The sequence below is a fragment of the Amia ocellicauda genome, chromosome 1 (genome assembly GCF_036373705.1).
Source record: "Amia ocellicauda isolate fAmiCal2 chromosome 1, fAmiCal2.hap1, whole genome shotgun sequence".
Lineage (NCBI taxonomy): Eukaryota > Metazoa > Chordata > Actinopteri > Amiiformes > Amiidae > Amia > Amia ocellicauda.
The window spans coordinates 40,963,176-40,988,479 of NC_089850.1; the positions used below are offsets into that span (position 1 = coordinate 40,963,176).

General features: G+C 38.8%; 1 protein-coding gene across 6 annotated transcripts in view; it reads left to right on the top strand.

The window, feature by feature from the left end:
- enah (ENAH actin regulator) overlaps positions 1-25,304 on the top strand; it is a 109,788-nt gene that overhangs the window by 41,775 nt on the left and 42,709 nt on the right. For 5 of the 6 annotated variants that reach the window (XM_066705224.1, XM_066705207.1, XM_066705233.1 and 2 more), the window contains exons 2-3: positions 13,771-13,936; positions 20,579-20,756. In XM_066705224.1, the coding sequence (XP_066561321.1) occupies positions 13,771-13,936; positions 20,579-20,756 (344 nt within the window). Of the gene's footprint in view, positions 1-2,868; positions 2,988-3,349; positions 3,483-13,770; positions 13,937-20,578; positions 20,757-25,304 lie in introns of all 6 variants that reach the window. The other variant, XM_066705244.1, reaches the window with a different exon arrangement.

Below are 25,304 nucleotides of genomic sequence, written 5' to 3' on the forward strand. Positions count from 1 at the left end.
ACTCCAAAGAACGTACCCTGGAATATATAAACACCCATCTGCAGTTTCACTTCTGGTGCTGTGACTAAAGCCCAATATTTATTAAATGTGTATTCCCCAAGCAGACCTTGATGTGCTCATTAGGCCACTCTGCTGGCACTATACTGTAGTGGAGTGGAATCTAGCTCCGGTTAGAAACTTTGCTCCTTGGAAAGTTTTCTCTTTCCACACTTCAGGATCATGTCTGATCACTCACTTTTAAGGTTTTTTTAAGCTGTTATGTAGTGTGTGAGATGAAATGGCTGCTGCATACCCACCAAAGAGGTGTTAGCCTTACTTGTGCCCTGTTGTTCATTCAGCTGGTTCTTCTCTGGGAGGCTCTTGTTTGTTGTGGATTAAATTTTTTCATGCAGTTTGTTTAAGTTTGTTCTTGTTCCTCCTAGCAAGGCTGCAGTGAGGCTCTTGAAAGGTAAACTTCTCGTGTTACTTCCTTTAAGTCTTTGGGGAGATGAGCAGGCAGTGTTTTGGAACGGACGATGAACCTGCCGGTACCTTTCATTAATGGAATCTATCAGTGTACTGGGCAGAACACATCAGTTCATGCTTGTGTTGGTCTCCTCAGCTTGTATTAAGATCATAGCACCTAATTGTCAATTATATCGGATCATTCCGTTTTTGCCTCCACCTTCGAGTGTACAATTAGACCTTCATGGTGTTTTAAACTTGCATTAAGCTTGCTTCCATCTGGATTACAAAGAAAAGTCTCACTTTGATTAACGAGGAACTGTCAGGAAAGTCACAGGATTGTGGTTTAATGTTGAAGCCCTGGGGAAAGTCTTGCTTGCAGATTTCCAAGCACAGGACCTTTTATATAAGGCTTGAATTCAAGGAGGCAAAACTCAGTTGGAGAGATTTACTAACATCAGCAGAATTTTTCCTTTTATTTTCTACCCCCTAAAGGGATCTAAAAGATGCCAAGGTTTTAACACTTCATCTAAACAAATTTGATGTAAGAACCCTTTAAGGTTGTTATTTTAAAATAAAAAAATAAAAAATGACAACTTGTTTCTGCAACAAGAAACAACAAAATATCTAACTAGCATCTTGCATTTCTGTGATGCTTAGGATTCTGTTTGGTTTACTCTGCCAGCCAACACCTTCTGTGAAATCAATTGGTCAACACCGTTAGGTATGATGAAGCATTCTGAACTTGAATCCTGTCTTAGAAAATCTTAAGGTGTAAGATGGTAGAGACTGGTTCTTTACACTTACCTTACCTATGCTGCCATGCATTGTGCCCCCCTTCCCCCCACCTTTTTTTTTGTCTTTTACTATAACCATTATGCACATTTGGCTACAGAGTACAGCATGAATGAATGCATCATGGTTCCACAAACTCTCTCTCTTGTATTAAGTGTGACTCATGGATTTCAATGTGTAGCCTATTTTGATCTCTCTCTCCTCTCTCCTCTCTTGTCTCTCGTCTCTCTCTCTCTCTCTCTCTCTCCTGCTAGAGCCCTGCATCCATGCTGGGGATGCAGTCAGTGCGGAAGTAAAGCGTTGGCAGCTGTGGGCACACTCTGCTCTTTTTTGCCTTTCATGTATTTGCCTGTATTATTGTTTCTTATTATAATGATGATAGGATCCAGATTGGTGCAGGGAAATGCTGCATTGTAAATGCTCCCTCTGTAAATAAAATCAAAAGCTCTTTAAATAAACTGTGTGTGTATATATATATATATATATATATATATATATATATATATATATATATATATATATATATATATATAAATAAATAAAGAGGTATATCTAGATCTGTATTATATCTATATTCATATGCAAATTCAATGATTCCGATATATAGGTGGAGATTGGTAAGCATTTTGCAGATTGCTCACTGGTGTCATATGTGCTGTCCTGTAGTCTGTTATTTTGAGTTGCACTTGATCTAGGATGGCGATCATGTTGCTGCTCCTCAGTGTAGCTGTGATGGATCTCCAAGTCTGTTATGCTTTGTTTGGGAAGGCTGGTTCTCCAGCCATCCAGAGCTCAGCTGGAGACCAAGGTGATGTTTAAATGCACCATGCCTTTCAGGGTGGTGTGTCTCATACTCTTAGTATGCATATATAGGTTTTGGATAATGTTACTCGCCCTCTTTCGGAATGTCTTGGTGTCCAGAGACAATCTAGAGGATTCAGTAGAACTGAGTTTGTTTACTGGGCATGTTTCCAGATTTAAAGAAAATCCGGTATTGCACTACAGAGGAGAGGAGGGGCCACCTACTTTAAATGCTGCATCACTTTGATCTGAGCATAACTAGCCTCTCTTTAACCTTGGTGCTTTGAACTGTCACAGCTTCCAGTTACTTAGGGAGTATTTTGCCAGGTTATCAATCAGAGCAGAGCTTGCCCTCTGAGAAGCACTGGGCAAAGTGGTAGTGCCTTTTATTCATGTAGGAAAATGATCTGAAATTTTGTGTTCTAGTCCTGCAAGAAACAACAATGAATTGGCTGTGGCTCAGTGGTGACAGTTTTAATGACCTGTGCATTGATCTTATGAGAATGAAAATGTAGTGTTCTGACCTTCTGTTAGGAGTCCTTCATGTTTTGTAATTGCCTTCACCAGCATTGATGAATGCAAAGAGCGATACCTGCTCTTTACCTACACAGACCACCATCCTTTCATTTTTTTTGTTTTTTTCTTCAAATAGACATTTAATGTTGTAGAGTTGTTTTGTTTATTATTATTAAACATGCAAGCAAAGCAAAATGGTTATTAAGGACCTTTCCACATCGGTTATTTAAGGAAGTCATGTTTCAACATAATTTTGATTTAAATGTTATGTTTTTGCATTTCAAAAAACAATTACCTTTACTATAAATCTAGTGCAACAAACAGGGTGGTTTGGGAGGGTGCTGCTGTGAGAAGACGACCAGCAGTTCAAGGCTGTGCTGCATGCTGAGCGGACTGGGGGCTCTGATCCACTCTCCCTCTCTCCCTTCACGGTAGGGATATACATAAAACACACCCACGCACACAGTGTTGCTACGGTGATCGCAGTAATTTCATGGCCTATAAAAAGATCTGAAGAAAGCAAGGAAACACCAATGAAAGATTGTGTGTTTAAGGAGGGGAGGGGATGGGGGTATTCTTAAACAAGCCATTAGATTGTGAAGGTATTAATAATTTCATATGAACATTTTGCGATTTAATTGAAAATTCTATTATGGCATCTCTTATGTGGAGAACTGTGCAGGTGGTTAAACCATTTCGTGTGCCAAGGGGAAAATATTTATATGTACGGTTCAGTATACTGCTTTTTTTTTTTTCCTCCTCTCCCCAGTTTATAATCTTCCCATGTTTTCAGTGCAGGGAAAGGCTGGTGCGGTACATTTTCCTCTGGAAAGATCAGGCAGGATCCAGGCAGGCTTCGAGAGCAGTGTCGCAGACAGCACACCAAAGCCTGTCTGAACATCCCTGTCGGTGTCAATGGGCTAACGGTACACAGTCATGAAATGGACAGCTTGGGCAACATGTATTTTTAGCACGAGCGACTTTGCTTGGAGCCTAAAACTGCAATAATTCCTGCTTTTAGTTTTTTCTACTGTAACACTCATTTGTATTATTTTTTTTACTGTTGCGTATTGAGCCCTAATTGAATTGCATCAATAGCATTATTGAAGTGTTCTTCAGATTAACAGTTCTGGCTACCACTGTTAGCTTTCAAACCCCAAAAAATAAGGCTTTTGCAAGAGATGATGCATGCAGTCCTGCTCAAACCAAGACTTTCCCTTTGGATCCCTTATAAGACTCTCTGCCTTTAATAGGTTTAGCTCTTTAAAGCTGCCTTAACCAGCTGATAGCCCACACATTAAAAGAGCATTTTCTGTAGATCATTGATTGCATACAAATGTGCATTCCTAAAAGCTTAAGAAAATGTACCAGTGCATTAGTGATTTAAGTTGTTCAGCTCAGCCTGGTTTCTTAATGGGCAGTAGGTTTTCAAGCACAGTGTAGTTAATCCCAATTTTCAGCTCTGATCAAACCCCCTACTCTACCAGTCTTACTGTCTCTAGACAGATTTCTTCAACTGCAAGTACATGAAAACGAGCTCTGAAAGGCAATAAAGGTTATTTGGTTAAGGCAATCCCCCAATATAAACACTCACCACCACTTGTTTATTACCGTGGGTTGAATCTTATGCTGAGGAGTAGCATATTTACATGGAATAAGAAACTGTGGTAAAGTTGAGTGTTTAGTGGGGGCACTGCACACAAGTGTTATGATTGAAATCCTCAGAGATACAGGGGGTTGGCATGGAGCAGTGTTTTTCCTGTGGGTGTGGTTTGTATTAGGGTATCAGTGACCAGGCAGCCAATCACGAGCAGCCTCTGGGAGCTCTGTGCTCTGGGCTGAAATATTGCTGTTCTTATGGTAGGCATCATACAGGGGCCTATCTGAAAGCAGACATACACAAATACCTGGCATAGGACAGGTTTCTTGTTCTGCTACATTTAATGACCATTTTTTTTTGTACTTGGTTTTGTTTTTATTTTATTTTTAAACCTAGGTGAAAATGACCTCAGTAATCACAGTTGATCTAATAAAAAATCACCTTCACTTATTTGACAAGTACATGTCTAGTAATACTGAACCAAAATTCATATGCAGTGCCACTAGAAGAGAAAATGTAAGGTTCTTAATGCTAAGTAAATATTTTTATGATGAACTTTGAAAGGAAAATAACCTTTACACAGAGTTCTGGAGGTCTTGATGAAAGTAGCTGGCAATGTAGTTAAAGTTGACCTGTGGTCCCTTAAAAAGTTGAATTTAATTCTGGGACTGTTTAGCTACTAGGCTAGCAACCCAACCCTATTGAGCTATAGAGAAAAAATGTCTGCTCATAATGATTTATGATTTAAGAGCTATGCTCATTGGTTGCCATACCTGTATTATCCAAAAATGTAAGGGTTTAACAAGAAATAATGGGGGGGGGGGGGGGGCGGGGGAAGAATCTTTAAATTTGACCAAGCAAACATTTGACCACCAACATTTAGGTTTGTTTATATGACACTTTTTAATTTCACTTAATGGTTCATTTAAATAGTGTTAAAATTAGGGTATATTTTTTGTCTGGGCTAGGGTTAGAGTCTGCAGTAAACTCATTTTTAAGATTAGGGTTTTTGTACTGATTTTACCTGTAGCTACAATGGTGTATTACTATGAATGGATGTTGACGGTATCACATTGCAATTACATCTGATCATTTTAAAGGATGCTTAGAATTTTTTTTTTCCCCCACAGGGACAATGCACATTAATCAACATTTAATAAAATGTAAATGTGCCAGAGTTAGTCAAGTGCCTAATTTTCATATGTTGTCCCTCACCAGTTTTTAAAAAGACAGGTACCTGTAATAAAATATTACACACAGTTTAAAAACTAACACAAAAAAAGACATAATGTCAGTCCTAGGTTTTCCAATTCAAGTTAGAATTTGAGTTGCAGCTTTGTTATACAAATTTAAAATAAACATATTTCCATCCTAATTACTGTTTATTTATGGTGTTACTCGCCAGTTTACAAGTTTTAAACCTATTATTTTCAGTTTGAGTCTATGTACATAAATTCACTTTTGTGAATCTAAACCATTTCTGGCCTGTGGACATGTTCAGTTGAACCCCTCATTTTGGTCAACAAAAGCTATGGCAAGGGAAGTTGTATTGATATGCGGCCAAGATTCCTTTTCATTAGCTGTCTCAGCATTTGCATGCAAACTAACAATTTTAGGATTAGGCTTCTCCTGGCTAGTGGAAACAATGCAGCAAGAATAGCTGGCCACAGGATTCCTTAAATACATAATGTAAATGCTGTATTCAGTTTGTTAAAATCAATTTACAGTCAACCCCTGCCAAGTTTGAAACTATTTCATAACCAGTAATGTGCCAAACAAACAGGAAATCATCTGAATTGTGAATAGCTTTACACAGCACCCTAAAATATGCAGGTATTTTTGTCTTTTAAATATAGCTTAGAACAGCACAACATGTTCACTTTAGTTTTCAGAAGGTCTGAAAACTGAGTGCAGCAGCAAGGTGTTCTCTCCAGTTTTTTGGACTCCTTTGTAATACATTTGCTGTTGGTGGGAGTGGACTGACCACCCATTTTTAGGACTCACTAGGTTTCACTGTCATACAAACTTTTGCAGACAAATGTAAAGCCCTTGCTAAATTCAAATAAAGCAAAGGTAAGGTTACTATACCTTTATTTGGTTTGGTTCGTCTAGTCTTGGGTTTATAAATGAACTACAGGAAAGAGTGATATGGCTGTAAAGACTTCTTTATATGGTAAGCATTATTCAAAGGCAGCAGCTGAGTTATTTTAGTGATATCAAAGATGGGAATCTCCTGTTGGCAGTGCTGTAGAATACACAACAGAAAATGTAATTTGTGCCATCACTAATGTGAATGCCTTCAAGCCACTAAATTGGCATTTTTATTATTGAGAAACCTGGAGAGGAATGACTCTCCTCAACTACTAGACCTGGACTTGCCTACAATGAGACCAGAGGGTCCCAGAGGATAATCCTCTTGCTGTGCAGGAAGTGGGGAGCATTGACCTGAGTGGGTAAGGAAGGCTGGCAGCTTGACTCTTTGTGCTAAATGTGAGCTGACAGGCTGCCTGGTTGTGTGTCTATCAGAGCTCATTTAGACAGTGTGGAAGTCTTCCTTCCATACAGTCTAAGTCAAGTTGTTTGATGTTCTACCAACTTAGTTTCTTAAAGCCTGAGTGGGATTTCAAATAGAAGATGTGTGTGTGCACATAGTTTGTTGAATTAACGGTACAATATAGGGTGTATGAACATTTTTGTGTGATTGTAACAACCCATTTCGTTTTTGACCTGTTTGACTACACTTAGCCTACTTGGTGGCAGATTTGTAGCCTTTAATATATTGCTCCTGGGAGTTGTTTCCTTTCCCTCACTGTTTCTAATATGACGGCAGTGATGCTACATGTGCACTGCCAGGCAGATTAGCTACTCATAACAACCTGGGAGTTGGACAGCCAGTCAGGCCAGTCTCTGCTCCTGGCGAGAATGTACTGCCCTACAGGAGGCTGACTGATAGTGTGCGTCCAAAACACTGCCTCTGACCAGCCACCGGCAAGTTCTGTGCCCCCCTTGGAAACTCACAGACACAGCTGGTGTGTGGCACAGCCTGGGCCCATGACAGCATTCTGCGGACTCGGTGGCACACCCTGATCTCTGGCTGCAGGCTTTTCACTGGTGGGAGGTCCACTTCCGTCTCCTTTGTGTCAATTCACTGGGATCCTTTTTTATCCTACATCTTGGCTCATAGATGTATACTTTTTAATGACATTTCCTCATCTTATTTAAGTGCTGACAGTACTTCATTTTAACAATGTAGTTGTGTTGTAGTCATGTCATGAGTATGGTGCTTAACAGTCTGTGAGATATACATAAATTACTAATTTAAAATGGAACTAAAATGCATCTCCTAATTTGTTTATCACTTCTGCTGCATTAGTTTGTAGAAAAAAAAAAAACCTGAATGGTTTGCACAGGGTAGGTATACCAAATAAAGGACTGAATTGAACAGTAAAGTAATTTAATATTGACCCACATGTGCTTTAGGAGTGTGTTAAATGTTGTGTTTATAGATGCATGTATTTGAAGTGGAATTTCTAAATTGCAGCTTGAATCAGTGAGGAAAACGCAACTGAATTTTAAAATTTCATTCTAGATATTTCAGTGACTCTACTGCATAATAAAGCCTCATTTTGCAGGGGAATCCCTAGAGTCATTAATCTTGCAGTTTGCACTCTGATGTAAGTGATGCTGCAGCTGGAAACTTTTATTTATTTATTTATTTTTGCATGAAAATAAATTAATGAAAAAAAAAAAATGAAACTGCCATCTCTTCTGTTTCCATAGCACATAGTCAGTTAATCTTGAGGAAGAGAAATAATTGTAGGCCTACATAGTTTTCTTTATATATGAAACTGCTTATATTTTATATATAGTGCTTCATACAAAGGTCAGTTCTGTCGGTATTGGGAAAGTGGATACTTAATTGTCGAGTGTAAATCAGATCTCATGATCTGTCCCCCACAGTGCTTCAATTAAGATTTATAACTATTGTCTACACTTCAGCCCAGTGACTAAACCATGGTTGGGTAGTAATTGTTAGCACCTGGCAAATTGTGCACCTGGACTCAGGCAGGTCAGCAAGACATCGGGGGTGTAGCTGGATACTCTTGACCATTTCTTAATAAAATGTAACTTACTTCAGATTTTCAGAACATGATGTGAAAAATAAAAAAATAAATGTATATACAGCTCTGGAAAAAATTGAGACCACTGCAAAATTATCGATTTCTCTGGTTTTTCGATTTATAGGTATGTGTTTGGGTAAAATGAACATTTTTGTTTTATTCTATAAACTACTGGCTACATTTCTCCCAAACTCCAATTAAAAATATGAATGGAATGGAATGGCTGCGATACATGTAGAGATGCTGATTTAAGAAACAAATTTCAATGGTGTCTCAATTTTTTCCAGAGCTGTATGTCATGACATTCATTACCTTACACTTGTGGTTTCAGTGCTTAATTAAGCAATCTCCAGGCTTTTAGGCCCATAGTGTAATCGGTGCAGGATTTTACCCTTTATAATAGCCGCACCTCTCGAGGGTAATGTCTGCAAGACAGGAAGTGCAAATAAAAAGTTTTGATTCTGGAGTGCCCTACTGATTTTCACATTTCAGAAATAGTCCAGGGTTTAGCTGAGGTGAACTGAGTTTCTGGAAGAGGTTCCCCCTTTTTGGAAAGCTTCACACGGCACCTAACCTCATGCAGCCAACATGTTAACCAAGGGTGTTATAAATTTAGCACGTTTGTGGTCCCAGCACCTGTTCATGGGCGTTTTCCCCAGTGAGCAGGTGTACCTGAGCTTTTAAAGTCAGAGGGACAGCACTATAATCCTCTCTGACTCATGAGAACAGGAAGGAAAATCCAGGACTCATTTTTGGATGCAAGCAAAGCAAGGCAACAATTTTAATTTGATTTTAACTCGATTCTTGTGGGAATTACATCTGCCTCAAGGACCAGTGAGGGCCCCGGACCTGTTTCACAACAGGGTCTGTTTGTATCCCTTAGCTGATGTGTTCTGTACTAATCTGATCAAACCTGATCTGATTTTAGAAAAACAATTGACAAGTGTGTACCTACCCTTTCCCCAAACTTTCTATCACTGTCCTGGTAAAGTGAGGGCACATGTGGCAACATGTTTAGACTGTGATTTCGTGGAACGGTCACGTAGCTCAGCGGGTAAACAGTCCTTAATATTTCTCCACACAGCCAGGGCTGCTTTTTCCATACACACAGATGGAAAGTGCGGAGACATGCGAAGGATTACACCCTCTAGATAATTTGCATCAAGTTTGGATTCCTCTCAGCCGAGTACTTAAGATTTATTAAGTGGCTGGGGAAATGGTTAAATAAGCCGTTAGTGGAAACAATCTTTAATATTGCCCTTCAGTGGTGCCGTTTCCTCCTGCGGCTCTGGCACAATGCATGTAATTCCTTACTGGATCGTTTCAGAGCTAAAGATTAAAAATCATTGGGCTTAGCAATGCCATTCCCTCATTCGGCAAAATGACCTAAATAACAGTAGCAATGCATAAATAAATTATACATATTTTTTCTCCTTCCCCCCACCCCCTATCTGCAACTCCCTAATAGCACTGTGTGGCTTAAATTGATTTAACCCCTTATTGCCTTAATTGCAGTTAGACTCCTTAAGCAGTCCAATCATTTCAATGATTCAGTTTACTGGATTTTTTATTTTTATTTTTTTTAAATGTATAATGACTTTTCATGATTGGGTTGCCAATCATTTTTGTGCTATGACGGAATAGATTATTTACCACTGATAAAAACAGAAAAAAAAGTGGCACACTGTGCACTATTGCAACAAGAATGAAGCAGAATGTATTTATTCTATTTAAAATAAAAATATAGTTGCATTGAGTGAAGGACCTTAATTTGGTCTGTTATCCAAGGCTGTAGGGAGAACTGTAACCATTGATTTATTTTATTTTTTTCTTAGAAGATGCCCTTATCCAGGGTGACTTACAAAATATAAGAGCATTATAAAAGTGCAATAATACAGTACAGTTCAAAGCATAATGCAATTACAAGCTCTAAATTACACAAGTGTATAGGGAAATGTATAGTAAACACAATATAAGTCCTACATCCTAAATTGGAATAGCTAATAAGTGCAGACAAGGTGTGAAGTCATAGTTAAGAGCTAAAGGGAAGGGGGCATGCTTGTAAAAACACTTTTACAAGTGACAACATATTTACTATAATAATAATATTTTGAAGATGGTGATATTGCATACAATTTCATACAGCCGAGGTGTTCAGGACAGCCTACATTCAACACTGAATCATGCTGTAATTAACAGTATAATGCTGTAATAGGAATGTTAATCTTTCTTATCAGTGCTGGTGATTAATGAAGTGTTATTGTGCAGTGCCCCTCATTTTACTAATTAAGATCAATAAACACATGAAACGAAAGGTCAGATGTAATGTTTTACTATTAAATCACCTTAAGTGATTTCCATGCTTCTCAGGACTTGTTGTATGACATCGTATTGCAGTTTGCAGCCATGTATTTCAATGCTGCATAGAATAAACTCCAGCAGGATTGTTTAGTGTGTCAGAGGACATGCTGCTAAAACCCAACCTGAATTGGGGAGTAATACAGGGGGCGGGGTGTGTGCGTGTTGTTTTGTCGATACCAACAAGCGCCTGCTATGCAAATGAAGCTGAGTCAGCACTTACTGCTTCATCACCAGTTCCACACACAACGATTCCTGCACTTTTATTAAAAACATCTTGAGGTGCACAGCTCATAGCGTCTCCTCGGCAGCATCTGCCCTGAAACTCTTAAATGCTTTTCAAGAACATTCCAAAGGAACATTCTCTACGGCTAGCAATTGTAGTGCATTCTGCAGGTTCAGGGACTTTAGGATAGGAACATGCAGCCAAATCAGATGATGCTTCATTACAGAAATCAGTGTTGTCGATTTATGCATCAACCTACAAAGTACCATTCATTTTTGCGGAGTTTATTGCAAATACAAGTCTTTTTTTTTTTTAGTTTGCAAATCCCTGCTGAAAACCTGAACAGGCCTGCAGAATATCCCATATAGCCGCAAAACTCTTAAGACTGTATAATAGATTAAACCAGATTACATTTGAAGCAGGTTGCACAAACATTTAAACTTAGTGTGTGTTGCATATTAATCCAGGCTTCAATGCTAAGGATAGGTTCGTGCTTTGTAAGGTTTAATGTGCATGAAATGGCAGTGTTGCCTTAGGTGGACGGGTAGAAGAAATAGTTCCATGATGAAAAAATAATAAAAAAACGATTTTAAATCCTTTTTTTTTTTTTTTTTTTGGGTGGTGCAGTGTACATGTGATTAAAATGTAATCCTAGATCAGCACTTTATTATGTGAACCATTTATTTGAATTCATTTTTGTACAATTGGATTTTGTTTTGCCCCCTCCCCCACAGGAGAAGACCTGAGTAGTTTAGTTTAATTTTAAATTTTCTGTCTTCAATGGAAGAGGAATTTTTAAGAGGTATTTTTTTATTTATTTGACAACTATGTAGACTACCATCACAATCCTGGTAGCCATTTTAGCCATATTTTCTAAATTCTTTATATAGTCTATATGAACTGCTATTGTATATATTTTAGGTCTGCACCAGTATTATGCATAATGCAAGGCATAATCCTGAATACACAGGCATTTGTTCTATATTAGTGTACCTAGCAAATCACACCATTTAATGTGTTGGCCCCAAAATGCTCCAAACTAAATTTAATGCCTAATTCTATTGTGAACAAAATATTTAGTTTGTAGCCAAATGATAATTGATTATTTTCTTGTTTTAAAATGCATGCAATGAAAACTCAATTCCTCTCTAGTTCCTAGATTTACAATTCAGTGCATAATCTTAAAAACAGTCTGTGGTGCCTGTACTGCTGGGATTTTACCAAGAGCTTTTGCAGTTCTGTGTACATTAGCCATGAGATGCCAACCCGCATAAATGATCGGCTTGCCTGTTCTATATGGTGTTGACCTTAGGATTCACTTATTTTATGTTTGGAAAGTTGTCATGATGAGATTAATATCTACCATTTCTGAAAATAATTGCCATCTATAGGAATCTACTTTGCAGTTAACATGCTATTTTATGCCTGATATATTTTTCTTTATATCTTGGTTAAACTTTAATTTTAAATGATGAGCCTATCACCACACAATAGACATACAGAATGTGAGGCACCACATACAAGTTTATTTTTATGATATAACCAGCAATCAGTACCTGAGTCAACTGCCTTTCAGTCATTATTGCAAGTAGCCTTTTGTGATAAAATGTAGTGAGGTTTCCACCCTGTAGTTTTGAAATTGCAGGCCATTGAAATAGTTTGCTAAGATTGTAAGAGGAAACTTTGTTCTATTCAGGGACACCAAACTCATTTATAAGTACTCAATGTTTATTTGAAAGACACTGCCCTTCCCTGAAGAACAGCTTTGTGAAGAGGGGGAATTGTGGAGCAGATGTTATTTTAGCAGCTTCTTTCATACCATCACCTCTTTCAATTTGACATGGTTTTTCTTTGAAACTGTAGTGGGTATCAAATGGACATAATTTAATTTTAGTTTTTTGTAACTGTTTAATTATCAACTATATTTTGTTACATAATTATCTGCGACTTCAAAATAAATTAGAACGTCAATAGCTTAAGGTGAGAAACTATTTTCTGAATGTCACCCATTCAGGTTCAGGCAATTTTCTGATTTGAAATAGTTACAGAACTTGAGACCTCAACATTAAGTGGTTTAGGCCCTGGAAGGACATTGTCCTAACCTGGAATAGAGAATATTTCTTCAGGTCTTAGCACAAATGTGCACCCTGCAGGGACCAAATCTACCTGTGGCGTTACCTATTGTCTGCATTCTGCTGACTGCTCATGTTGTAAAAACATTGATTGTCTAAAAGCTGCAGTCTTGTGCTCTGCAAGCCTTACTGACTCATTTGAATTCCTGCAGAGCACAATATACAATCCATCCCTTAAATAATTCAGTATGCCCAGATTGCAGTGGCCTGTGTGTGTTTTTTTTTTTTTTTTTTTTTTATCCACTGGGGGAAATGCCCTCAATCCATTGGCAACTTTTTAATTGAATCTAGAGGCCAGGCGCAGTGGAGAATATAGGCCTCACCCTATGGCTCTTTGCCACTCCATGATTCACAACCTTCTCTCACTCTTTGAGCTTCAAAGGGCCGAGGAATTCATTTTGGTTTTCATTTTTATTATAAAGTCCCTTTGCTTATTATGTCCTTCTGACCTGTGATTAACCTCCTCTTGTTTGTAACCTCTTATGTTCTTATGTCAAGAGTTTTCCCATTGTTACCGTTTATTATTGATGTTTTTCTTTCCTTAAAATATGCTTTTGCTTGTCCCATTATTTTCATACTGTTGGTCATTTAATCTATAACAATGTTATAGATTCCATCGCCACATGGAGTCTACACATGCAACTGGATAGGTTAGTTTCACTACTCTTGACTACCCTGTATTCCATAGAAACCTCAAGAGAAGCTGCTAGTCAATTGATCACGATGCACGATTTTCCCTTTGATCTAACCCCCTGGTCCCGCTGTGTTTCTGTGCAGTGAGCAGAGTATTTGTCAAGCCCGGGCCGCTGTCATGGTGTATGACGATGCCAATAAGAAATGGGTGCCAGCAGGCGGTTCGACTGGGTTCAGCAGAGTCCACATCTACCATCACACAGGGAGCAATGCATTCCGAGTGGTGGGCCGCAAAATCCAGGACCATCAGGTGAGTGCGCTGGGCTGGTTTGGGCTGGGGTTGTGTGGGCTGTGCTACACTGGGCTGGGATTGGATGGGCTGGTGGATGAAGGTCAGGTTCCTTACTTGGAGGGCCACCTTGCCTAAAGGAATCCTAGGTTTTCTGTGCTTTTGACTACTTTCAGGATGACATCAGGATACTTCCCTGCACTGTCGCTGATGTTCTTGAGTATATTTGCATTTCCATTTTTTTGAGTACCTATTTTGAAGAGCACATTTGGACGCAGATCGCTAACTTATCTGCTTTAATTACTTTTTTTCCCCTGTTCCGCTCATTTATGCTACCTACTCTTGTTGCTACTTCAGTCTCACCACATCTGAATACTCTTTTTGTTATCAAGTGGGGAGCGGTTAAGTATCACATTTCTATAGAGGTCAGTTGCATTTCTGTATTATAGGTTCATTCAGAGCAACAGTATTAAGAACTCTTGCACAGTGATTCATTTTGCATTACTGTGAACACAGTTTTCCTCACAGAAGCAGCAGCAAAGTTAACAGACAATCTGTTATCTGACTTTCCAAGTTAGTCAAGCAATTCAGACTCCTTTTATTGAAGAGAAATGTCAGGTCTGAATTTAGGTATGAAACCAACTTAAAATAAGCATGATCACCACATATATTTTCAAAAGCAATAAAAGGGTCAGATACATTTTTTTGTAGAAGTATGGGAATGACTTTAGCATACATAATATGCACATCTATCTCACTTTGTCCTGCAGAACGTTTGGAAAATCACTGGAGCCTGGGACCTGATCTGTGTACAGTGTGCTGTAGCCTTTGTACTGTAGAGGACACGTCCCTGGTGTGACAGCTCGGTTTAATTAGATCCTAGCAGCTCTTGTGGAAAGTGGGAAGCCCCAGCTGAAGTCTTTAGTTTGAGTACTGACCATTCTGTCTTAATGACTCATAGGAAAACAGACCAGTACCATCATTGGAAATTAATGTTAGGATAGCTGCCATTGTATCAACTTCATTGGCCAGATGTTGACAGGATTTTCTCTCTAAATATCCAGCAAGGTACATGTCAGTAGTGGTTATGTCAAAGTGTTGCTGCCCTGGCTAAGAGAGCGTCTCACATTCGGTACAAGTTTGTGAACCAACAGGGAGAACCTAACAAAAGTGTGTTTGTAATCCTTATTGTGAATTTTTATTTTGGTTCCACTTTAATATAGGGAAAGTGCATGTGTCTTAGGATGCACTTTAATAGTATTTATGGAAATGTGGCATCAGATAATCTACAGTTTTCACCACTACAAACTTGTTCACAAAACCCATTTTTAGCCGCCACACCTGACTAAAGTTTCTGGTAACTTTGAAGCACATCTCACCATAGTCTGTGAACGTATTCCCAATTTAAACAGAACTGCTGAAATACATCTGAGCTTTTCTTTTGGATTTGAGATTAAATTCCCGCCAATCTCTGAATCTCCCTTAACTTTTTTTATTCCATTTGCTTAATGTCCTTGATTGCATTGAAGTTACAGGCCCAATGATCTATACGATTCCCATAAAATTAGTTTAAAAATCTACCCTTAGACTTATTTAAAAATATAAATACCTATATTTAAGCTTCAACATTTGTCAAAAGATTCTTTAGTTCTTCTGTATTCTAAAAATACTTTTTGTACAGTATTATAAATATATAAATGAATCCCTTCACTTGTGAACACTGTGAACTAGCAGACATCTATTACGTCATGGATCTGGATCCACATTTATATTTCTCATGCAAATCCTCCAGTAATAAAGAGACTTTAAAGTTTAGCATTTTAGTTGGTACTGCACTTCTGTAGGCTGGCTGTGTGATTAAAGCTATACCATATTCCCTTCAGTTTATTTTTAAAAATGGCAGACTGAAACGATTACTTTGTCACAGTCTAGTAATACAGGAAGTAAACTTCACACAATGAGCTGAATAAAATGTATGTATTTGAATATAGCTGAATTTTGAATGGGTTGTATGTATTCAGTCTTATTGCAGGATAAATGGTACCAATGCATTAAATAGATGTCCTGCCCTGGCACAAGCATAGTAGTCTGTAGCAGCCTGCCATTGAAGGCTGTTTGACATGTTTGTGCGATTCAAAGAAGTGTATCTGAGAACTGAGCTGTGCTGAGATGTGCATTGCCTCATCTGGTGAGCTATTACTCCTGCTCTGTCTGACATGGTGCTGAGCCTGCTGTCAGTAGCGCTCAATTGCAGTATCAGGTTGTATTACACTTAGATTCTCAAGTATTTATCTTTCAAGGTGAGTACAAGGAGCAAGGCCCTGAAAAACACTTTTGGTGACTTTACCCACACTGTATCCTCAGGGCTGCATGGTGCAGTGCCCCAAGGTAGGAGGCAGAGCTGCATCAGCCTCCGGATGGAGGACGCGTCTGTTCAGAGGCACTGTCCAAGAGTCTACTTTTGTAATGTAATTCTCCAATGTTGTGGAATGGTTCTGGATTAGACACACTTCAAACTGCTCTGAGGAGAGACTTCCCAGCAGTCACCTGTACACCAGTTACACAGACGCTTTCTGTGCCAAACATGATCTGAAAACTCACTTTACAGTGAGTATTGTTACAGCAGCCTTTGGTAAAGTGCAATAGGAGAAAACAGTTTTTGGAAATCAGTAATTGGCTAACCAAAGGCAGGTGAAGAACTTCATCCACATAATTAAGAAATAAAAAGTTCTAAATGCTGTAGGGATATGAAAGGCACTGTACTACACAACATCTGTCATCTCAGTACCTATGTGCCAAACTGTGGACTGACTGTTCATTTAATTTCTGAAACAAACAAGCAGACAGAATTTAGTTATTGTATTAGCAGTTGGCTTTCAGTGTTCACCTTCAAACCATGCATAATTCAGAAGAACCACTAAATCAATTGTCTTGGATTCATTTGGTCTGAATACAGGAAAAATAAACTTGGACAGGTCACAGATGCAGAAAGAGAGCCCAGCACAGGAAAGAACAATGCAGTTCTGTCGTCGCTGGTATGAAGTTTTGAATACGGCTCCTCTTGACGTCATGCTATTAATAATTCAGGAGATGGCAGATCAGATGAAAATAACTCCAACGGAAATTGCAGATCAGGTGAAAGTCTCCTCTGAACTAATTGCTTTTTTTAGAGCCTGATACTGAAATAGTTATTGACACCAATCGGGGATAAATGAAGCTACAAGAGGAGGGATGCAACTGATTCCAGTAATCGCAAGGTGAAAGCGTAATATGCCTGATTTGTTCCTTTCAGACAACAACTATTGAGTGAATTCTGTCTTCTGAAATTGGGTAAATCTTGTGGTTGTCTAGAAAAGAACCACAGGGGTGTCATTTTTGTGAAATCTGTCGCTTTGAAAAGAATTGGAATACTAGATGAGAACCTAAATTTAAAAAAATACAAAGCTGACAGTGCTTTAGGCTATAGCCGTTTGCGAATAAATGTCCGACTAGTTCCGATGGAAATACTTCATGGAAATACTTCATGACATTTTTTTAAAAAACAGTATAGTGCATCATGGTTCCCTGACATGTCCAACACAAGGAATAGACAGAGGATTAGAAACCACAATAAGCAGTTAAAGAAAACTGTACTTCCACTACAGACTACAGTAGTAGAATGGTACTTCCCAAGATCTCAAATGTATATATCTAGATCTACATCTGTATATTCAATTAATATTCTTATGACATTTAAAGCTGCTAATAATAGTAATCCTCACCAGTGTCTTAATAGCACTGCAGGAACTTTTGGTTTCATCAGTTGAGGACTTCAATAGCTTTTGATTAATGGGGACAAGTGGTAGATCCATGAGGTCAGGGAATGTCTGTAGTCCTCCGTCTAACAAAGACGGGTTTGTATAGCCAGCAGAGGTGTTTATGAGGATTGCACTCCCCCCCTTCCAGTGAATTCCATCAAGGGACAGGCTGCACATGAGGCATGCACTGCATCAGCATTTTCCAAACCACTGATTTTTTTTTTTAATTTTTATTGTAAACCATTATTGTATCGCTTAGTCTATCATTATTGCTTGCTCAGATGTGTGTTGCAAAGGCTGAAGATAATTTACCCATCAGAAACTGGAGCTGCTCCTTCCTGGGACATGTTCCTGTCCTATGTATATACACACAGCTCAGAATGGTGGGGGGGGGGTTATTTGACTTAACTCTGGAGTCTTGGTTTGAGGATATTACATTCCTCCACAAGCTGAGAAATGGCTCCATCTCTCTCTCTCTCTCTCTTTCCTTCCATATCAGTCTCAGGTTAGAGAAAATCTTTTATTTTTAAACAATAGGATTCTGAATCCTGCTGTGCTCTTCTGCATTTGTTTCTGCAGTTAGTTTTGTGTATAGCCAAGCTGGGGGTGTTTGAGAGCAATGTCTTGGTATTTATCGTTGTCATTCTGGGGCCCCAGGAAATCACATTTGTTTGCTTTTCTTTTATCATTGCTTTAATTGGGTGTTTCTTTTCCCATCCTTCCCAGTCCCTCCTGCAGTCCTGTAGGTCCAGCAGCGTCCCAGTGCCTTCAGAATGTAGCCGTTGTTAAGGAACTGTGGGAGTTGCATGGAAAGTGCAATCAAGTAATCAGCAATAGGCTGTCAAACCTCAGATGAAGGAAAGACTCAACACCAAATCATTTTGAAGTTCAAACATTTTGTTGGACTTTTACAAACTACATTTACAAGATGTTTTCAATGTTTTCATGTAAAACACAATGAGCTTACCAGTCAGCTCTGATCTGGAAGATGCAGTTCTGTTGGAGCAGTAGCCACAGTGGTTAAGAGAAGCTGGAGGGAGCAATTGCATGTTGTTTAGGTTTGAACTTTGGAGAAATCTCTACAATACTGGGTGTGAATCATGGGATGTTTTTTATTGTTATGTTCAGTACATTATTAGTTGTATTAAAATGTATATTTAAGCATCGTATTCGGTTTTCAAATTTACCTGTGTTTCCAATTTGGCTTTCACACTCTAGAATGTACAGACAAAATAACCTGTGACTTTTTCCAGTTATCACCATATGGAGTGAATTCCAGAACTTGTTAAAATGCAGATTCTATAACACCAGGATGAAAGTAATTGTTCGACATGTCAGTGTTAGACTTGAATTGCTCCATGGAACTTTGCAAATATTTGTCCTGACCTTTGCTTATTGTACGTTAAAATGGGGCTCTACTGAACATTAAGACTATAATGATTTGGAAGTTACTTGGTTTTCTTCAGTGACAAGTTTAACAATGTAACTTACATGAACCCTTTGTGATGACTGCAGGCAGAGATCATGTCCCTGGCTCGCTCTGAGAAGTAAATTCGGTTCAGTTACAATAACCTCATTGCAAGTCGAGATGTATGTTTGTGTTGTTCGTGTCTCAAGCATTGTTACATTTTTTTTTTTTTTGCACTCCTTTCACTGCTGTTTTATCCCAATTTTATTACATCTTATGTCACTTTCCCAGGAAATACAGCTCAGAGTAGATGGGAATTGTAGGATAGAGATTTTAAACCTGCTCGTGAAGTTTTTTTTTTTTTTTTTTCTCTTCTCTTTAACCCATGTACTGTCAATTTCTTACCACTTTGGGGGAATGGATAATATGGGGGGCATAAATTCACAGAAATGCAAGTCTCCGTAACTCTTCATTTAATTATGAAGTTTTACCAACAAGGAGTAATATTAATGAAAAAGTGATGCAGCAATTTCCTTTCCCTCGTGATTTACTGTCGACACTGGGTAACTGTTATTGAATTTTATGGAAAGAAGCAAGCCTCATCAGAATTAATTGGAAAACCTGAAGGAGCATTGAGAAAAGCACCACAAAATACTGGTTTGTGGCCACATTAAGATATTGCACACCTCCAGAAACTCTACAATTTGATTTTATAAACCCACTAATGGGATTCTTGTCTGCATTACAATGAGGAATGTTCCCTGTGTGGACAGGGGCTGGGGTGGGATGAGTTAGAAGAAAAGGAATATAATCCAGACTGTATTAATAATATGATGTATACCTTAGCTAGCAAATGTAGGCAGCTTTCTGAAGTAGGATTTGGTCTTATTTGCTAGGAGTACTTCAGAGGAATTTTAACATCACCAATGGAGAGAGGGGAATGTACCAAATGTCTCTGAGTTGAATTAAATGTCAAGGTTGTTCATTCTTGTATGGTAACGTGTTTTTACTACTTTGTTGCAATTAAGCAATTCAGTATTAGGAATTGGATTAGCAAATAACAGCCTAGAGTAAAGTAATCCTAACACGGCATCTGACTGGTTCACGACTGATCTGAATGCATTACGTTCAGCAAAATGAAGTGGCAAAGTTGTCCATGCTTTAGCATCTCTGTGTAACAAAGAGGAAAACCACAAAATGTAATGATCAAATACATCTGTACCTGCATGCGTCTTTGCATAATTTGTTAATTGTCCCAACCTGGTTGGATTACTTGCATCTGAAAATGACTATTGTAGCAAACTGTATTTTACTTTGTTTTACAAGCGCCTATAGCTTGAAATGCCTGACATGGATACAACTGCTATATGGGAGACTTACACAACACCTGGCTCTCCATGAGTGACCTGTCCCCCATTCTGCTTAGGCCTCACTTTGGAAAATCTGGTGTCTTTGCAGGTGGTAATAAACTGCGCCATTCCCAAGGGCCTGAAATACAACCAGGCCACACAGACCTTCCACCAATGGCGTGATGCCCGTCAGGTGTACGGCTTGAACTTCGGAAGCAAGGAGGATGCCAATGTTTTTGCCAGTGCCATGATGCATGCCTTGGAAGTATTAAACTCTCAAGATACAGGTAAGTTACTAAGCTGTTTCAAAAACTTCTTTACTGTTAAAAAAATAATAAAATAATTGTCTAGTTTATAGTGAAGATAACTGCATACCTGAAATCCACCCAGAGGAGCATAAAATCAATTTGGTGATGTTTCTTTTCACATCCAGATTTCTCATCGCTCTAGTCACGAATCAAAAAAGCTGTTTATTTCTTTCCAGTCTTCCTAATAACAACGTGTGCAGCATTGTTTCAGAGCACCAGTCTTGAAGGGCTGCTTCCCTGAGCAATTAACAGCTAACAGCAGGTACTTGGATAAGGAATTGGAACAGAATAAATAAAGCCAAAGTGCTTTGATAACTGAACCAGGACACATCTGGGGAACTTATGAGGATTCTGAAATTCATATCCTTTTCGTCTCATTATACTGATTATACGAACATAAGAGGGATGAAAGACTCCTATTCCCACCACATACCCACGATTGAGAGCAATAGCTCTGCAGTGTGCACTCACCCAGTTCAGCATTGTGCTGGAAGAGGAGGATTAAACCAGGTTCTTCGGTGGCTGGGATTGCCAATTAATACAATACGTTGTGTGAGGTGTAAGCTACACCACCATGTGAATAATAAACCTGTTAGTGTGTTGGCTTCTGGTGGGAAGATGACTGTATGCATGTTCCCTGATACCCAAGGTACTATGACAAGGTATAAAATTCTCACCTTGCTGTAGCTTAAGCTTTACATGTTTACAGTTGATAGAAAATGATATTGTGGGTTAACTGACAGCACTGGATTTTGTTTGTTTGAACAGGGTTTAGATACCCATTACCCATGCAACCTGAGAATGATAAATCTTCCCATCTCGTAGCGACAATGGTAAATAAGACTCAAAAATGTCTAATGGGATTTTTATGGCTGTAAACGGCTACTTCCTATTATATAAACAAATGCCTTTGTCAAACGGCTACAAGAGGCTGGCCAACAAGGAACATGGTAATGGAGTTCAAACTCATCTACTGTTATTAGAAAAATAAAAATTAAGGTACTTGCTCCTATATGTCACATCCATAACCTGTACTGCCATGAGAGGAAAGATCAAGATAAGAGTGTTTTTGCATGGGAGATCAGGTTGTTGCTGGAGGGGAAGGCATGAAAGTCAAGGCTTCATTGTGATCTGTGTTTGACAAGGACAGTTGCATTTGCATTAACCATTTTAGCTTTTCCCTTAAAATGCCTTCATTGCTTTATTACTTCATCATTTTAGATGCCCAGAAATCAGAACGCTATGAAAGTGCAAAGTTAGTTTTGAACCAAGGTTGCTTCTTGAGCTGCTTTTGCTTCTACTGCTGCGAAACACATTCAAGAAATGGAAGTCTGATTATGATCTGACTTGAAATGAAAGTGAATGAAAGAACAGAAACATTTCCTGAAAACCTGTTTGGTAACTGGAGATAAAATGGTGATTTAAAGCTGAAGCCATTTAAAAAAATAAAAATACAAAAAAACATGTGATCTGATCTTGCTGGAAATACTTAGCATACATTTAAAAGGTGAAGTGTTCATGGTATGTTTATAAACAATAGGAGTGGTTGAGAAGAGTCACATATGTTCATTTACCCCTATCGATGTACCACTAGTTAGTCTGTTTCACTCAATGTCTAATACTCCAGTCAAAATGAAAATTGACATTTGTCATGGAGTTTTGTACACATCCGGTTCTTGGTGTTGTGGCCATGACTGATAACTCAGACATGCAACTGGGAGGTAGAGGGGTGGGGGGCGTCTGCTGGCTATTGAGTGTGTGGTTCTTGCCAAACTATAATTTTAACATTTAGTTTAAAAAGTCTTTATTGAAAACAGATGGGACATTGTGTAGAATGCAGCTATTTTTAGACATGATTCATCAGAAAAATGTTAACCGCTGCACTTCGGGTTACACAGTATCCCTGTAGACAGCATTTTGTAAGCCAAATGTACTTTATAACAGTGCATCAGTAACAGAGCTGTTTGGGATTGAGAGAACCTTGGAGATCTTTGGTCTCTACTCTGGGTGTAAAATTCATAGAAGACCCCTTGCCGTTTGTCTGTTAAAACACTTATCTTAAATAGCAAGCTGTTCTCAGTGGGGCTGTAGGACTTCCCTTGTTCTTAATAGATGTTGCAAGCCTTTTGATAAATGACTGGTGACATATTGGACTATTCCCTTCCACTGGACAGCTGTTAGTGCAATGAAAGGATTTGGTCTCAGTGGACTTCCTGTGCCTGATGCATCATTCTGTGAGCATGCCACCCTGATCCTGGAGGGTAGGAGTCCTGTAGATTTTCTAGTTCTCTTTGTATCACTGACACCATCTAATTATGATAATAAACACACAAAAAAATGTTTCATCCAATTTGTGAGAAGGCAGCAATTATGATGGAAATCACTTCACACCTTCTTACACACACACACACGCACACCATTCCTACGACTGGGCCGAGATAGCAAGCTTCTCGCTATAGACCGATCTTCTGACATCACATTGTAGTGCAGCTCATATATAGGCCTCACAAGCAGACATATGCATGCTGGTTGGGGAAAAAAACAGTTGACTGAGGTATAACAGTGGTAAGACTGGATTTGAACTGTTCTGTTTATTTAAGTCAATGCTCTCTCATACCTTATTAGGGTTAGATGCAGCTCTTTCTGACTTTGCCCTGGTGGGTGGTACCTGGTGTTGTGAGGTGTATTAAATCCCAGCTGTCTGGCAGAATATGAACTGTGCTGTACAATGCTGGTTTTGTTTTTGCTTTTTTGGAACAAGAGCTGGGCTATTTATTTTTTCTCACAAGGCAGTTCAGCTTGATATGAATCAGATCTAGTACACAACATTTTTACACTATTTATTTATATAAAAGCTTTGAGCTCTCTCCGGGCTCACGGTTTTTATTTTGTGTGGTGTGGTGCCAGGATGTTCATATACCAGGGTTAAGATAGGTGGTGTAATATTAGTAGTGCTTTATTTGAACACTGCTTATTCTCTAGTGAGAACACTTTAAGTGTCTCTCAAAGAATCCCAGTTAAAACCATCATGCTGGGAAACTTTTTATGAAGCCACATTTCAGTATGTCAGAAGCAGAAGTGGTGCCAGTGGACAGAGTGGGTAGGAGAGCCCTTCTCATAGACCCATGATTGGGCCTCGGCCAGAGCTTTACCAGCCTCTTTGGCAGTCTTCCCAAAAGCCTGGAGCTGAAATGACGATGGCAGCCTCTTTCATAACAGGTGAGCACTAATGTGGACCTTATGGTGTTGCAAATCCTTTGAAGATGTGGCAGAACCTCAAAAACAAACAAATAAAATAACTGCTGCTGCAAGTTCTGTTACTGACTGCAAAAAATCAGTTGAAATTTGACTGTAAATCGCGGGCTCTACCAGTCCACTGTTACTGCCGGAGCATCAGTAGGGACACCTGAGTTTTGTGCTGTCTGGGCTACATCCTGTATTTTGGAGCTGATATGTCTAATCACTCAGAAGCAGCGTCACGCAGTCAGCTGCTCTGTCACTCATTTGCCCGAGTCATCCTCATTTTCCAGCTCTGTTCTGTGAAAGAGTCATGTGTGAGAGGATTGTGGAGAGTTTGAGAGACGACCAGATTGATGTCACAGAACAAAATAAATAAAATGAAGTCCCCATGGCCCTGCAGGAAGAGTGCTCCTTCACCCCTGACTTCTCAATCTGGAATGCTTGTGGCTGACTGCTGGTGCCAGTGCCAACCCTGCCCACCAGGTGACTGTGTTCCTCACACACACTTCACTGCTTGTCTCACAATGGGACTCTTTCATGATACTTAATAAACCTTAAAGGGATTATATAAATGGGACATTTATGGTAAGATTTCATATTTTATAAAATCTTTATAAAGACACCATTGCTAAACTTGATTCAGCATATTTTATTCATTATATTTCTATCCTCATTTGGTGAATGATATTGGTTTCTTCATATTGCTTTTTCCTTGCTTTCTATTTTCAGAGGAAAACCTTTTCCAAGAAAACATTTTGGCCTTGAACCAAGTAGGTGCCCCCTGAGAGAATAAAGTATAATTATTCTTAATAGTTTGCTTCTGTGACTTGCCTTAAAACAGCAACATCATGAAATTTATATTTTCCATTTTCCAAACAGCTTCTGTAATAAAAAAAAACTGCAGTCTCCATCAATTGGACACTTGCCTCAACTCAAAATCCATTAAACTATTCAAACAAACGAAGGATAGAAGTTAATATAAAAGTTAATTAAACGTGTGTTTGTGTATATGGGTCTGTGCCTGTATGTATGTTATGCTTAATTTATTGGATTATATACAGATAATTATTTATACATTTTTGAACTCTAATCATTACTTGGATTGGATTATATTATTGCTTCAAATGCTGCTCTACTTCACCCCCTATGGGGTTTGTGTGGTAATGCCGCAGGAGGAGTAGAGCGAGAAGGGCAGATTTTTTTTCTTCTCTGCAAAAAGAGCATATAGAGACCTAAGCTTTGCACAAGCTCCTCATTGCACAATTATTCTGTTTTTGTTTTCTGGTG